At 44.8% G+C, this 15,855-nt stretch overlaps 1 protein-coding gene across 1 annotated transcript in view; it reads right to left on the reverse strand.

Moving 5' to 3' along the window:
* Window positions 1-15,855, reverse strand: part of ZFAT (zinc finger and AT-hook domain containing) — a 116,326-nt gene that overhangs the window by 62,135 nt on the left and 38,336 nt on the right. The window contains exons 5-7 of the mRNA XM_063131164.1: window positions 13,310-13,460; window positions 9,972-11,413; window positions 3,975-4,207 (exon numbers count right to left, since the gene is read on the reverse strand). Of these exons, the coding sequence (XP_062987234.1) occupies window positions 3,975-4,207; window positions 9,972-11,413; window positions 13,310-13,460 (1,826 nt within the window). The remainder of the gene's footprint in view (window positions 1-3,974; window positions 4,208-9,971; window positions 11,414-13,309; window positions 13,461-15,855) is intronic.

Consider the following 15,855-nt stretch of genomic DNA (forward strand, 5'->3'; position numbering starts at 1 on the left):
TGTAGACAACTCACAAAAGATACAGTGGAATAATATGAGGCACCTTTAAAGGAACTAGGCTCTCAAATGGGAATTCAGGCATAGAAGGGCAATGGCTGTATACCAACTAATGCTTCTTGATATGCAAACATCTTCCAGGTTTTATTTTCCCAGATATACAGCCCAGACAGTTAATCATCTCAGTGGCTTATGTTAAGCCAAGTGTAAGGCTCAGTTCTCAAGTGTATTTGAGAACTAAGCCTTTGTCAACCGCATGTCTATCTTAGAAGGGAAGATGCCAAATAAAATTTAAAAAAACCCAAAACCCGACTGGTAGCAGAGTACACTAGCCTGGGACAAGTAACCCCAAGATCTATTTATTCACTTTGGCAGAGAGTCCAGCTGCTACTCAGGTATCCTGGGGTGTCAAACATGCCATCAAAGCTCAGTTCTCTTCAGTTAACCTTCCGATCCCCTCTCTCCTTTTGCTGCCACGCTAATTTCCTTTTGGCTTGAACTATTCTGTTACATTTGCTCCTTTAGAGCCAGAAAAGGAAACGCCTGTTAATGTCGACCTGCTGAAACTAATTGGGAGTGCTGGAAATGTTTGTACAAGGTTTTCTATACAGTTCTGCCAACACCCTGCTTTGCAAAATGTGTTGCTCCAGCCTTGGGATGGGTCTCAAAGGGGCAATGAATTACCCTCACGTTTGCATTTCCCTCCTTGCATTTTGAAAACTCAGGACCAAAAGTCAATAAGAGCCCCTGTAACAGGGAAGCAAACAGATGCACATTCTGAAGCATTCTGTACCAATTCAGCTGCTTGGGAGATTTTTACATGCAATATTAACACTCATGAATGCTGTAAGCGTGGAAGAAGATTTGGATGAGAAAATAACTACACTGCAGTCCTGGTCTTGCATTTGCCTTAGGACCCGCTCTCAGCAGACTCACCTGTTCTTGGGTTCCTTGGGTTATCTTTTCCCCAACAACCCACAATTCCAACTTAAATGGGCTTTGCTTTGGCCAGTGTGTGAACAGAGTGCTGGACTAGATGGACCCTTGGTCTGATCCAGCATGGCACTTCTTATGTTCGTATCCACAACAATCCACAATTTAATAAGCTATGATTTGTTGTGACATCCAAACCAGGTGAGTCTGCTGAGAGTGGGGGGATCTGTTATCTGACCCAGAGCCCTTGACATAAAGGTGGACTGTGATCCCAATGCAGACGGAGGCAGCACAGACAAATACTTCCAGGGAAGAAGCCCTTGGGTGCCTAGCTCTAGACCAGGGCCTATAGATCTAGCGATGTCATGAAAAAATAATCATGAATGTGGATACACAGCTTGACTGCTTAAGTTGCCCAAAAGCTGGCATGTTGGCAGAAATTCCCATGAAAAACTTCCTTCTTATGAGCACAGAAGGGCCGGTGCAGATTTTCTGTTCAACAGGAAAATCTATGGATGAGACTACTTGGGGAAATTTATGCAGAGGAGTGGCCGTGTTCAGCCTATTGTAGCAACAGCAAGGAAGCATCCTGGGGCACCTTAAGGACTAACAACTTTTACAGAGAGCATTTGTAGACAACAAGAGTTTACTTCACCTCTTGCATCTTGCGAAACAGACCCTTGCTCACGCCACAAAATATGTGTTAGCCTTTAAGGTGGCACAGGGGTCTCTCTGGTTTAGGCTGTTAGCATGATCCACAAGTTGTATCGTCATATGTGGGATGTGACCTATATAACCAAGTGGGGAAGCAAAGGTTATCACCACATTACTTTGCTGCAAGAAGGATGTTGTTGATGTTTTAGTTTTTTGTATGAGCCAAAATTATGTACGACGGGACTCATCTTCAACACAATTATTTGTTTCGTTTTTAACCAGGCCTTAGGGTGGAGAAGAAAGAAAGAAAGTTGGCGAGAAAAGGACGTGGCATCCATTCCCAGCCACTGAAGCTTGGTGGCTTTTATCTAGCTTTCTCTCTCTCTCCCCCAGGGCAGCTGCAGAAAACTTCCCTGCTATTTTCAGCCACTGTGCTACATTTTTAAAACGCATCTAAGCTGTAGGTAACTTTCTGAAAGACACAGACACACACAGTGCCCAGCACCTTGTAACAAATCAAATGTTGCAAATAAAGATCAAGAATGTGACCTAAAAACAAGCACAGATTTCCTCTGCAAAACAAATTTAACTGGAAAAAACTTTTTCTAACTCAAGTGAAGTATTACTAATAAACACAAGACAACACTGTGTGTATTTTTAGAAGGATTCCTCCCTTTTGCTTTGGGGTTCCTGCTGCTTTCTGAAAAGCTATCCTGCGGCTTCTGAAACCACAGTTAGAGTAGGAGGCAAACTATTCTGTTCTTTACCTTTTTAAGAAAAAAAAATGAATTCAAACTGCTGGAGATATTGGCCAACAGCCTACCTCCTGTCAGCGTAAAGGAGTTCTAAACACATTAGATGTATCATGTTTATCTCATGCTTTTAAGAGAAGTGTGGAAACACAGCTTGGAAGCAGATGGGGGGGGGGGGGGAGAATACAGAGAAAATTCCCTCTTGTTCTTCTGAGATATGGAAATTGAAAGTCCCAAATCTGATGGGGAAGTGGAATCATGAGGCTCCTACTTGAGGAATAAGTTTAACTTCCAGCTTTCTCAATTACCCTATTCCAAGGCCGTGGGGACAGGTATCAGCCCTTTAAAAACCCAGTAAAATGTAAAACACAATCCATTAAAGTAGATTAAAAGAGTCCCCAAATGACTTAACTCCAGCCCCTTAAACACCCCTTCAAACTGAAAGGCTATAATGTTTCCAAAAGGTCAAAGGGAAGAAAATTCAAAGGGAAAGGAGTGTGCCTCACTGTACATTTTTGGTCAACAGGTGTTATAGTCAAGGCAATGCTCTTGGCTGATAGTAAGGCTCCAAGCGTCTGGATACTTCTTGGTGTTTTTCCCCAAATTATTATGCAAAATAAGCCAATGCAAACAAACTTCAGATACATAATCATTGAGGGTATGGAATCTGCCCCTGGTTTTACAAGTACCATATGCATAATATTGTCCATAAGATGTCAAGTTCTAAGGACACTCTAGTGTTTAGTTTTAGTACTCTGTACACAATTGCTCTCTCAAAATTCAGACATTTCCATGCCTGAAACAGGGTGGGGAGTAGGGTGTGGGTGCGCAAACCACTGAGGAACAAATCTCTTCACAAATAAGATAATAATAAGCTGGAGAATTTTAGGAAGAAGATAAAGTCAGAAATGCACGTGCAACCAGCAAAAGCCATACAAAGGAAAATAATGGGGATCAGGGGATCATTTACACCAAGCACTATGAAAGCGATATATAAAAGGCAGGAGCCACACTACTAGGGTGACCATATGAAAAGGAGGACAGGACTTCAGTATCTTTAACAGCTGTATTGAAAAGGGAATTTCAGCAGGTGTCATTTGTATATATAGAGAACCTGGTGAAATTTTCTCTTCATCACAACAGTTAAAGCTGCAGGTGCCCTGCCCTCTTTTAAATCTGGTCACTCTAGTATAGCTCCTGCAGCTTTAACTGTTGTGATGAAGAGGGAATTTCACCAGGTTCTCCATATATACTAATGACAACTGCTGAAATTCCCTTTTTATTGCAATTGTTAAAGATACAGGAGCCCTGTCCTCCTTTTCATAGGGTCACCCTACACACTACTGCTTTATAGCGGTATTAAAGCGCTGTTGGGGCCCATTGACACATACCATATGCTGCTTTCATACCACTTTCATAGTGTTATGAAAGTGGTATGCAGATGTGTCGTGGGCCCCAACAGTTGTCAGTGCACTTCTGTACCACTATAAAGCATTAGTGTGGCTTCTGCCTTTTGTATACCGCTTTCATACTGCTTTCATAGTGGAATATCCTGCTTGGTGTAGATGAGTCCCAAGACTCCCCCTGTACAGGACAAACATTGAAATAATAAGTGTACTGGCCAGGATTCAGACTTACCAGCTCTGAGTGCACTTTCAGATGTGCCTGGAGTTTGTATTTATCCGGGGTGGAATAATCACAGTCTTCCGTGGGACATTTCAGCAGAATGTTACTATGCTTCTGGATGACGTGCCGCTTAAGACAGTTCTTGGTGATGGAGGAGTAGCTGCACTGAGAGCAGTAGTAGAGATGCTCTCTTGTGTGAGTACGGACGTGCATGTCATAGTGCACTTGGTACCAAAACAACTTGCCTGAAAAGAACAATTTAAAATAGGATAAGTGAAACGTATCTAAGTGGCATCTCATCCAGGAGTGACCAGGTTTAACAAGAAGACCCAGAATAACATTTAAAAGAACAAAAAAACCCTCAAAGACTGGTTGTTACACACAAGACCACACATGGGATAAAAACCAGAGTGCTCAACCAAGAGTTTTCAATACATCAAAGCCAAAAGGACACCATGCATGTGGCCGCTGCACGTATTGTAAATACACAAAAAAGAAAACATCCTTTGTCAACCCAAGCACAGGAGATCACGTTCAAATAATTACCGATTTTCTAAATTGTAACTCCTCAGGAGTAATTTATGCTATCGCATGCCCCTGTAATAAAATCGACATTGGCAAGACTTCAAGACCTTTAAAACTCAGAAAAGGGGAGCACCTACACAACCTAAGACGTCAAAGGGTGACAGCTCCAATGATCAAGCGAAAAACAACATAAACCCAACGACTTCTTTTTGGGGGGGAATTGAAAAGGTGTATGGGAATGACATAGTATTAAGCAAAAGAGAATTATTTTTGGATTATTTCTTTAAAAAGTATGTGACCAAATGGGCTTAATGAAGACTTAGATTTTTCTGGGATAAAATAGAGAATACAATGTATTTTGAACACCGAAATGCTGTTTGTAAGTAACAGCAGGATTACTGCTGAGCTCAAATGGGGTGTAGTCTAATTAGGAACCACCTGCAGTAGTAGAACACACCAAAGGTTTGTTTTCTGCTATGAGTTACAAAAGCTGAAAAACAGTGTTTACAGCACTCGAAAAAGAAGGAAATATTATTGTTCTTGGAGACCATGAAATTCAAAAAGAACATAAAACAGGTCAACTTATGTGTATGTTTGTGGGATTTTGGGAGGTTACTGGCTTAGGTTTATGTTTGTGGGTAGTGGGAGAACAATGATTCGTGTTGAAAGTGAAACAAAGGGGAATGTTTTCACTACTGTTAAGAAATCTGATAGGAGAAAAACATGGGAACAATGGCTAAAAAGTGGGAATTCTTGATTATTATTATTTTTTAAAAAATTAAAGTTCTTTTTAAAGTTGTCTAAGAAAATTAAGTATTCTTTTGTTGAAAAGCCCCTTAAAACTTTGTTTAAAAGAATGAAGGTGTTGTCCACAAGATACTACTCTTATGGTTAATTTGTTTGTTTTATAGCTCCTGAAGGAGGTAATCCCTCTGAATGCGTAGAGCATAATAAATTTATTTCTGTCCTGAGCAACAGAGTTTGCCTCCTCCTTTGCCATATTTATTTACTTATTTAAAACTTTTGTATATCATTACGATCTCAGGGCAGCGTACAGATAAAAACATACAGTACAAAACAATAAATATGCACAGTTGAAAACAAATTAATCCATGAACCAAGCTAAAAGAATATGAAAATTAATTTGATAATTTGATTAATTTGATAAAAAATCAAAGGCTTTGTTAAAAAGCCATGTTTTTACTTGGCGTCGAAATAAAATCAGTGTTGGTGCCAGTCGGGCCTCCAAGGGGAGGGCATTCCACAGTCAGGGTGCCACCACAGAGAAAGCCCACTCCCTTGTCCCATCATAGCGTATATGTTGCATTGGTGGGATGCGGAGAAGGGCATAATGCACTTGGTACCAAAACAACTTGCCTGAAAAGAATAATTTAAAATATGGTAAGTGAAATGTATCTAAGTGTGTTCCGTTCAAGTATTGTGTGTCATGGATAGAACACTAGATGTAGTTTTCAGAGACAGAGGTCTTGGGTACCAGTCATTGTTTGATAAAATAGGAAACATCATGATATGGCCAGATATAGGATACTGTAATGAGGAATGGGATTGTATTGGTGATTCAAATAAAAGGGGGGGGGGGAAAGGTGGACTATCCTGGGTCTTTGGGATAGGATGGGCCATGAAACGAATGGTTAGGCCTCATCTAGAGTACTGCATCCTGTTCTGGGCTCTACAATTCAAGAAGGACGCAGACAAGCTGGAGCGTGTTCAGAAGAGGGCAACCAGGATGATCAGAGGTCTGGAAACAAAGCCCTATGAAGAGAAACTGAAAGAACTGGGCATGTTTAGCCTGGAGAACAGAAGATTGAGGGGAGACATGATAGCACTCTTCAAATACTTAAAAGGTTGTCACACAGAGGAGGGCCAGGATCTCTTCTCGACCCTCCCAGAGTGCAGGACACAGAATAACGGGCTCAAGTTAAAGGAAGCCAGATTCCGGCTGGACATCAGGAAAAGCTTCCTGACTGTTAGAGCAGTACAACAATGGAATCAGTTGCCTGGTGAGGTTGTGGCCTCTCCCACACTAGAGGCCTTCAAGAGGCTGCTGGAGAACCATCTGTCAGGGATGCTTTAGGGTGGATTCCTGCATTGAGCAAGGGGTTGGACTCAGTGGCCTTGTAGGCCCCTTCCAACTCTGCTATTCTATGATTCTATGAATGTATGAATCTAACCGCTGAAGCAAATAACTGCAGTCTTTGTGGTGGCAAACAGGCCATGGCCACAAGCCTGGGCCATAATTTCTTTTGCCTCTGCTTAGCTCAGAGTCAGCAGATTTATAGGGCTGATCAAAATGGTGGTTTCTGCTTGTAGTGAACAATTCAGGAGGCTGGTTAGGGACGTGAGCCCACAATGAGTCGTGAAGCTTGGACACACACATCCCAACCATATGCTCTGCCTTGGTTATATTTCCCTCCACAAGCAGGGCATGACTCTTTTCATATATACTTGCTTAGACCTGTTTTATCTCTCCTACACTCTGGTGGGAGTGGGCCAGTGAATGCCCCACCCCCCCAAAGAAGGGAATCTACAAGAAAACCAGCCATATCTGCAAAGAAACCACTTCAAAAGCAGCAGCCCAAGACATTCAGGTAATAAGGCTTGCACCCTATTGGAGATTCTAAGTCAGGATTATTCTCTGACCTGAGCAAAGGGACTCCATTCGTTGATCTAACCCAAGGAGTGGGTGAGTGAGAAGGAAGCACTTGACATGGCTAGGTTGTGTACACCAGACTTGAAAACAAAACACTATTCCATGTCCAATGTGTCAGATGTTTAAAAAAAGGATGTTAAATACAAAAACAAAAACTCTTTTGAAATATATGCTTGCTTGCCTTGACAAATGTGGGTAGAACACTCCCTATTACACAGACTGAATTGATAATTCCTAAAACATAGCAACCTCAACAGGGCACAGTTAACATAGGATCCTTTGGACAATTGTGTTGCTGATGAAAAATCCTTCTAAAAGGTGTTTTTGCTAATTGCATTCCTCTTAATGGATGCAGCCCTTACGAAATGCAATTTGGAGAATGCATTTAAATCAGGAGACCTTATTAGCAGAACTGGCGACCTTAGAGGATTGCCTAGGGCTGCACACTGAAGGAGACTGTGTTTTTATTATAGCAGCTGCAGGCGGAGACAGGTAAGGAGACTGGTGGGGTTAGGATTGAATATGAAATAGGTGCATGAGAATGCGTTTGTTGTGGGGGAGCGGGGGCAAACTGTGGCCTGCAGCCATGGGAGCAGGGGAGGCGGGGTATGGGGCAGAGGAACCCTTTCACTGGACAGGTGACACTGGCAAGTAGGAAGGAAAGAAGGGGCTATGCAGATTTATATGAAAACAGGCAAGCAATACCTGGGCAGAGTGGGCTGGAAGGATATAATACAGGCCCAGCTTAGTGGCAAAACACATGCTGAGGATGCATGAGTTCTCAAGGTACAGGACCCACTGTGGGCTCAAGGGGCTAAGCCAGCCCCCTAAACTGTTTACCAGAAGCAGACACTCAAGTGGAATGTAGAGCTAGCTCTCAGAATCCCCTTTCCTCAAGCCTGGCCGGGGCAGCTATTTCTCATCAAGCTTTTTGAAGGGTGCATACATGTTTTGGGCTCTCAAGCCCTTAAAAAGCAATGTATCCAGCTTGTCAGAGCAAGTTAAAGCTATTCTCCTTTAACTGGATTCCCCCCCCCCCCAGCTTTCTCTCTTAATCTAAAAGTAGCATTTTCTTGCTTATGTGCTTCGCACCTGACTGCAAAATTACGTGGGCAGTTATTCCTGCCTCTCCCTCAGCAGAGACAAATAAAGGTGGAATACGATCTTTTGTTTTGAGGTGCAAGGAACTTTAGCAGCCTCTCCTGACTAACTCCTGATGCTGGGTGTGCCTCCTACGTGTGAGTAATTTATTGGGAAAAAGTGTAGCATATGCCAGCAAGATTTTTACTTTGTTTTCCTTGGAACATACTTTGTTTTCCTTTCATTTCTTATTGTATGCATGTAATAAATGTCGACTTTCAATCTGGAAACTGGAGGATGATTTCTGACCAAACTCAAGAGATGGGTAGTGATGGTGGTGGAGTTTTCTCTGTCTCTCCCTATGTGCCCTAGACTGTTTGGGAGTCCAGAGCACATAGGGAGAAAGGGAGGGCAGGGCAGGGAAACAGGGGGCTTGGCTGGCTGAATACCTACTGTCAAGTAGTACACCCTGAGAGCTGGAGGAAACTTTGCTCATCCCAGCTCAGGAGAGTTAAACAGGTGGGAGAGAGTCCTACAAATTGGCTATTTAAAACAAACAAAAACATCACCTAAAGGTCCTAAGGTTCAAATCCTGACGTCCCCTCCTATCAAAACAATACAGGTGTCAGGGAATGTTCCATGCCTAACAGCTATTGCCAGTCAAGGTTTAGCCAGAAAGGCCACCATGCTGGCATACAATAGAGCAAGAAGGGTCCTGGGGTCAGGAGAACTACTTGCCCTCTTAGATTCTAGTTACTTTTCCCTATCCTTGTACCATTTCACTAACCCTTATTCTGCTTCACTCATGCACACCATTTCTTGGGAAAATGCCAAGACCGGTAGATACATAAGAGAGGCAAAGGGGTGGACTCAAAGCCCCGAACTGCTTGAAGCTGAGATGGAAACAGCTGCTGGAACCACCCACTCCTCTGCTGGGACCAAGGAACTCCAGGGCCCAAGCTGTGCAAACTGCTATGATCAAGGGTCTGGAAACAAAGCTCTATGAGGAGAGAATGAATGAACTGGGCATGCTTAGCCTAGAGAAGAGAAGGCAGAGGGGAGACATGGTAGCACTCTTCAAGGTCTTGAGAGGTTGTCACACAGAAGAGGGCCAGGATCTCTTCTCGATCATTCCAGAGTGCAGGACACGGAATAACCGGCTCAAGTTACAGGAAGCCAGATTCTGGCTGGACATCAGGAAAAACTTCCTGACCGTTAGAGCAGTACAATGGAACCAGTTACCTAGGGAGGTTGTGGGCTCTCCCACACTAGAGGCATTCAGGAGGCAGCTGGACAACCATCTGTCAGGGATGCTTTAGGGTGGATTCCTGCATTGAACACGACGTTGGACTCAATGGCCTCATAGGCCCCTTCCAACTCTACTATTCTATGATTCTATGAAACCTCTCCTTAGCTTCACTCATCTTGCTAAATCTGCTGGCAGTTCCCCTTTAGATCTGCTGCCTCTTCTGCCCTCTTATTCCAGACAGTGCATCCCCCCTTACTATAAGAGAACCTTCTCCCCAGTCCAAGTCTAGCCTGCACATGAGATTCAGGAAATTAGCCCTGATTTTATTGAACTGTGTGTGTGTTTTTCTTGGCATGAACGAAAACAACCTCACCAATATCAACCAATTCTTTCCATTAAATTGCATATACCTGGGAGTACCTGGACTGGACTCCCTTGTAGTTCTATATCCCCACCCACCCACCAGGTTCTGCACACTCCTCACCACAATATTCGCATTCCAAGTCTCCATAGACCTTCCGGATCTTTTCACACAAGGCCGTGTTCATTTGTCGCTTTTGCAAACTGTCCAAAATCTGCATAAAGGCTGCAGCTCCGGTTCGATTATCTGAAGGCAGCGGGCGGGAATCCAAATTCTCGCCAATCGCCGTGTTGGATTCTAGAACGGGGAGTGAGGTGGAGGAGGAGTCCGGCTTTTCAGCTGTCGGCTCATTCGTTTCCTGAGCTAACTGGCCCTCTTCTTCAAGAGCAAGAGCACATGGTGGAACTTGGTGATCCTGGCTTACACTGGAGCTTCCGTCTCCCGAAACCTGAATGACCGCACACTGTACTTTCACTGAATGGTCGTGAGAGACTGCTGCTTCTTCTGTCCCAGGGAGGGGTTTTTCTTTGTCTGAACAAGAAGGGGCAATTTTCTGCAGAAAGTCGTCTGAGCGTGCATCTGGGGATTCTAATTCTGGCAATGGCTGGCACGCCGGGTCTGCTGCACTTGCAACTGGAGGGCTTTCAGAATTTAAAGGAGGGGCGGGAGACGTTTCCAAAAGGCCACCAGGCTTATCAAGGGGGCTCCCCTCTGTGGCATTCAGTTCGCCCGGGCAAGGAGGCTTCTTTAGTATACAAAGTGCCTTAGAATTTAAGAGCGAGAGTTCAGCTGCAGTCTGCGACAGTTCCTCTCCGAGGGCTTCCTGCTGGATGTCGCCTCCTGGCTCCAGAAGGCAAAAGCTCTGATTGATGGAGTTGTCAAAAACAGAAGCCTCCAGCAAGTCCCGGTGCGCTTCTTTGATATGCGCACGGAGCCTGATGGAGCTGACAAATTTCTTCAGGCACTCGCTGCAAACGTACACGAAGGGGTGCTTCCGGACATGGAGCTCCAGCGCTTGGTACTTGGTGGCTCCGTGGCCGCACAGCTCGCAAGCAAAGGGCCTCTCGTCCCCGTGGACCAGCATGTGCCTGTCACGATCCAGTTCGTTTTTGAACTTGCGCTCACAGATGTGACAGTCGTACAACAGCTGCCTCTTGCCTTCCCGGGTCATCAAGCGGAGCTCGTCAAACACGTCCTTCACTTCTTTGTCTTGCAAGTCGTGGGCTTCCTTGATATGCTTGATCAGGTTCTTGACATCTGAGTATTTCTTCTTGCAGAAGCGGCAGTGCTGCTTGATCTTCTTGTGGACTCTCTCCACGTGGACCTTGAGGTGGCCTTTGCTCAGGCACGTGAACGGGCAGTGGTCGCAAGCGAACTTCTCCCCTGTGTGCTTCCGCAGGTGAACGTTCAGGTTGGCTTTGATGGCACTGGCATAGCTGCAGAATGAACATTTGTACGGCTTTTCGTTGGTGTGGATCCTCAGGTGGGCCTGAAGAGAGTGCTTAAACTTGAACACCTTGTTGCAGTATTCACAGGTAAAGATTTTCAACTGAGTTGAGCCCAACCTAAGAAGGAACAGAATCAAGTCGTCAGACCACCTACACCACGAAGACTGGCATGCAAGCAGGAGTCAATTGTTTGTGGTCTGGGGGCTGGATCGCTCCTCTTTGACCAAACTATCAGGGCCATTGCAGGTTCCTCTAGGGCTGGACTGGAAAGTTCCATAGGCTGAGATTTGGCCCAAGGGCTGGAGGTTCCCTATCATTGCACTAATGGAACATGGGAGGTGATTTATTTTAAATAAATCTCTCTACCAGCTAAAACTGTGAGAACTGTAGAGTGGCTTGAAGCAGAAGAGACATACGCAGACAATATCAGGGTCCAACAAAGAGGCTACATGCAGGGATGCCCTTGTTTTATGCTCCCACCAAGGAGCTAGAACTCCCAGAGACTCATAACACCAAAGAGCCACCCATCTCAGGAGACCTGAGACAGCCTGGTCTCTCAGGAGAGATGACTGTTGGTCCATTCCCACAGGAACAAGGGAGCTCCACCTCTGAGATGGAGGATCTGTCCTGCAGCACCACCTGGCAGCCGCAGTGCACCTTGCCAGCTGCAGAGTAGCTGCAGGACCCAGACCCATATCAGCAGCACTCCCAGATGAACTGATGCAGACCAGCTGAGAGCAGCCAGGAAAGGGCTATATAAGAGCGGCATTTCCACCGCAGCCTTTGCCACAGCAACCAGTCTCCTTCTGCTTTGCCAGACCACGCCGTCTGCCTCTGGTCCTGCTTGAACCCTGTTGCTCCTGGACTCTGAATCCTGAACATCTCTGGACCACGTCTTTCACCTCCGGCCCTGCTTGGACTCTGTTTTGCCTTTGGACTCTGAACCCTGCCTGCTTCTGGACCTTGCTTTTTGCCTGTGGCCCTGCCTGGACTCTGTTGCCGGTTCCACCGCCGTCCATCCCGGCCCTAGCGTTCCTGCACTAAGGCCTTGCCGCCCACGCCCCGGACAGCCCCCAAGAGAATTGTCACCTCAAGAGGCAGGCCAGTAGAGTTCCTTTGATTAGACATGCTAGACTACAAAGGAGGACTCGTCATCAAGAGGAAAGGACTCCTTGGGAGCAAAACCCTCATCTTTCTTGAGTAGGACATCTGCCAGACGGCCTGTAATGAACTGCAGCTGAACCCTGGGTGGGGCACAGGAAGTTCTGGCTATATAAGCCTCTAGTTTTGTTCTAGCCATTGCTGGAACAACGTCTTATCTTCAGCTCTAGTGTCTTGTATCACTTACCACAGCTACTGACCGCTGTACTCCTGCCTGTCTCTGTTTTTTTGGACTGCATTTCTACTTGACCACTCTCCTATCTTTACCCCATACTGGATTAACACCTTTGCCCAGCAGAGTCTGACGCAGGTAGAGCATGACCCTGACTGGTTCATCACCCAGACATCCAACAGGCTGGGAGTTACACATGATCTTTCCTGGGACAGATGTTCTACTGATGGCCTGATGCCACCTAGTGATGACCAACTTGCTTGCTGCATTCCTTCCTGCCTTGGGCTCCTTTCCTTTTTCAAGCTTATTCCTTGTCCTCTATCTGCAGGTGACATTGCCATCACAATCATGCTGATCTCATGAGAAATTATGTCAAATGAACACCACCACCTATGTAGCCCATTAGCTAGTTTGGGAAACAGAACCAAAAGAGATGCTACATTCCAAAGACCAACTTTCCCATGTAAAATTCATACCTGGTCTCTGTCAGAGCAACAGGTCCCAATGGATGCCCAGCAATTTTAAAAGTATATGTGTGCTGTGTACTGGAATCAAGACTATCTTCAGAAAAATCTTTCTAAATACTTGGTTTCAGCTGTTTGGTTCCCCTAAGTCCTTTCAGGTTATGTGATGTTTCCACATGGAATAAAACTTGGTGTATTTTAAAAAACGGAAGTTACCTGCTTGATTTCATTGGTTGTTCATAGGGTGTTTGTTGAATGGCATATTCCTGATACCCTCTTCGCTGAGAATCTGATGTTGTCGTCTCCGGAGTAGTTGGTTGTTCCGTTTCGAGAGAAGCAGCTTCAACTGGAACTATTTTTGTCGCTCCTGCAAGAAAAATAAAAACTTGCTATTTACTAAAAACAACTGTACTCTGATATATAAATATTACACAAATTGAGGCAACATGCCAAATGGAAGTACTGACTGCCTACTTGCAGAATAATATTTACAAATGAGTAACGGTTGCCTGCTCTATTATCATCTATGCTTAAAAGCAGGAAAGCACTAATGAAATTCCATTATGCTCCCTTTCTCCCCTCAATACTGTGAAATGTACAAAGAAACAAAAGGCTTATTTACCTATTCTTCCTTGGAGTTGTATAAAGCGCCAGGCAGGTGATCAAAACTGCCATACTTTTCACCTTAGCTAAAGCTAAAAGTGCACATTGCAAGGAAAACACAGTGGGGGGGGGGTGTCCCCGACTCTGTGTTTCCTTTGTAATGCTACTGCATACACGAGGGACCATTTGCAGGAGAGAACAGGCATGTAGGAGGAGTGTGTGCCTGCTAGTTCCTGTGCCTGCCAGTTCTACCTGATAAATACCTCCCGCCCAGTGCCATGAAAGATACACAAAATTGTTTTTAGATTTCCTCCAAAGCTGGTTTCTGAATCCAGAAGTGAACCCAACTGGGCTAGGGCGGAGAAAGAGCCCCAGGGACATTTGCAGACGAGATTCAGCATTTCTCCCTGGCGAGTGGCCCCCTACCACCACTCACACACACACACCCCAGTCACCTGGATTCAGGGAGATAAACCTCTAACAAAACCCTAAAACACATCTTAGTGGACTTTACTGGCAACTCTACTGTTTTGCTTCTTGTACCTTTTATTTTATTTCCCCTGGTGGGGTTACGTCAATACTGCCATCACATTTCAATTTACAGCATTAGGGGTTTATCTAGAAGGGCCACAGTAGTTTGCTTTCCTTTATGCCGAAGAAACGAAGCAAATAGAAATGAAGGGGAGACAATTAAGACACCAGGAGAAAGAGAAAATACCTGGCAAAAGAAGATAAAGCTGACATTTAGGAGAGAGCAGCCTGTTTGGTAAACAATGAAGGATGCTTCCTCCCTATTTATACGCAGGCTCCCCATCTCCCCCATCCAACTTCTTGTCCGTTATTGTAGTTTTATACATATTTGTTTACAAATGAACTACGAACCTTAGTCCTGATTGGTAATAACTGGGACCAAGGAGAGTAGGCAGGTGGGGTGAATATTGGGTAGTGATGCTCTCTATATATTGTTAATCACAGGTGTGGAGCAGAGTTCAGGCTTGTGGGGGTCTACTTGTGGGCAACCAGGATGATCAAGGGTCTGGAAACAAAGCCCTATGAAGAGAGACTGAAAGAACTGGGCATGTTTACCCTGGAGAACAGAAGATTGAGGGGAGACATGAGAGCACTCTTCAAATACTTAAGGGGTTGTCACACAGAGGAGGGCCAGGATCTCTTCTCGATCCTCCCAGAGTGCAGGACACGGAATGACGAGCTCAAGTTAAAGGAAGCCAGATTCCAGCTGGACATCAGGAAAAACTTCCTGACTGTTAGAGCAGTACAACAATGGAATCAGTTACCTAGGGAGGTTGTGGGCTCTCCCACACTAGAGGCCTTCAAGAGGCAGCTGGACAACTGGGATGCTTTAGGGTGGATTCCTGCATTGAGCAGGGGGTTGGACTCGATGGCCTTGTAGGCCCCTTCCAACTCTGCTATTCTATGATTCTATACTTTGTGTTTTAGTAGAACCCTGAGATCCATCAACGAGGGCCAGGTACAAAATAGTGGCTCAGGTGGGCAGACATACACTAAGAATTAAGGAACAAGTTGCCTCTGAACACACAGGCAGCCCAGGAATTTGGGATTGGATTCAGAATTAAGCTCCAAATCTCCACTCACACAAAAGTCTACTTTTGGGTTTCTCCCAAATATGTTTTTAGGAACCTAAAAGGGGAGAGGAGGGGGGAGTTTTTGAGCTGGAAGTCAGAAATCTTTGTTGATCGACTGCAAATCACCCCCCAAAACCTACTAGTAGATCTCAATCCACCTTCTGCTCACCCCGTTTAACTCTCCCTCCCTCTCTCTCTCTCACACACAGTTTTGAAAATCTTAGATTTATATTTTTTAAAAAATATGTAGGATATACCAAGCTGGCTGTAGGATAGAAAGGAGAAGCACAGTAATTTCTGCAGAAGGACTGGTTGGAGTCAGTTAAGTTAGGATGTGGTCCTGCTGAAAAATTATGGTTTCTGCTCCAGAGGAACACCAAATAGAATCTCAGTAGATAATAGATGTAAACAGAGAACAGGGTATGCAAATGAGGGCATTAAGGATGTATGTACAGCACCATGTACATTGATGGTGCTATATAAATAAATAATAATAATAATAATGTATGAGCTAATGTGGCCCTACTTTGGGGATCGCACTAGAGTACAATGTTC

This window comes from Elgaria multicarinata, chromosome 7 (genome assembly GCF_023053635.1).
Source record: "Elgaria multicarinata webbii isolate HBS135686 ecotype San Diego chromosome 7, rElgMul1.1.pri, whole genome shotgun sequence".
In the NCBI taxonomy this organism is placed as follows: Eukaryota; Metazoa; Chordata; class Lepidosauria; order Squamata; family Anguidae; genus Elgaria; species Elgaria multicarinata.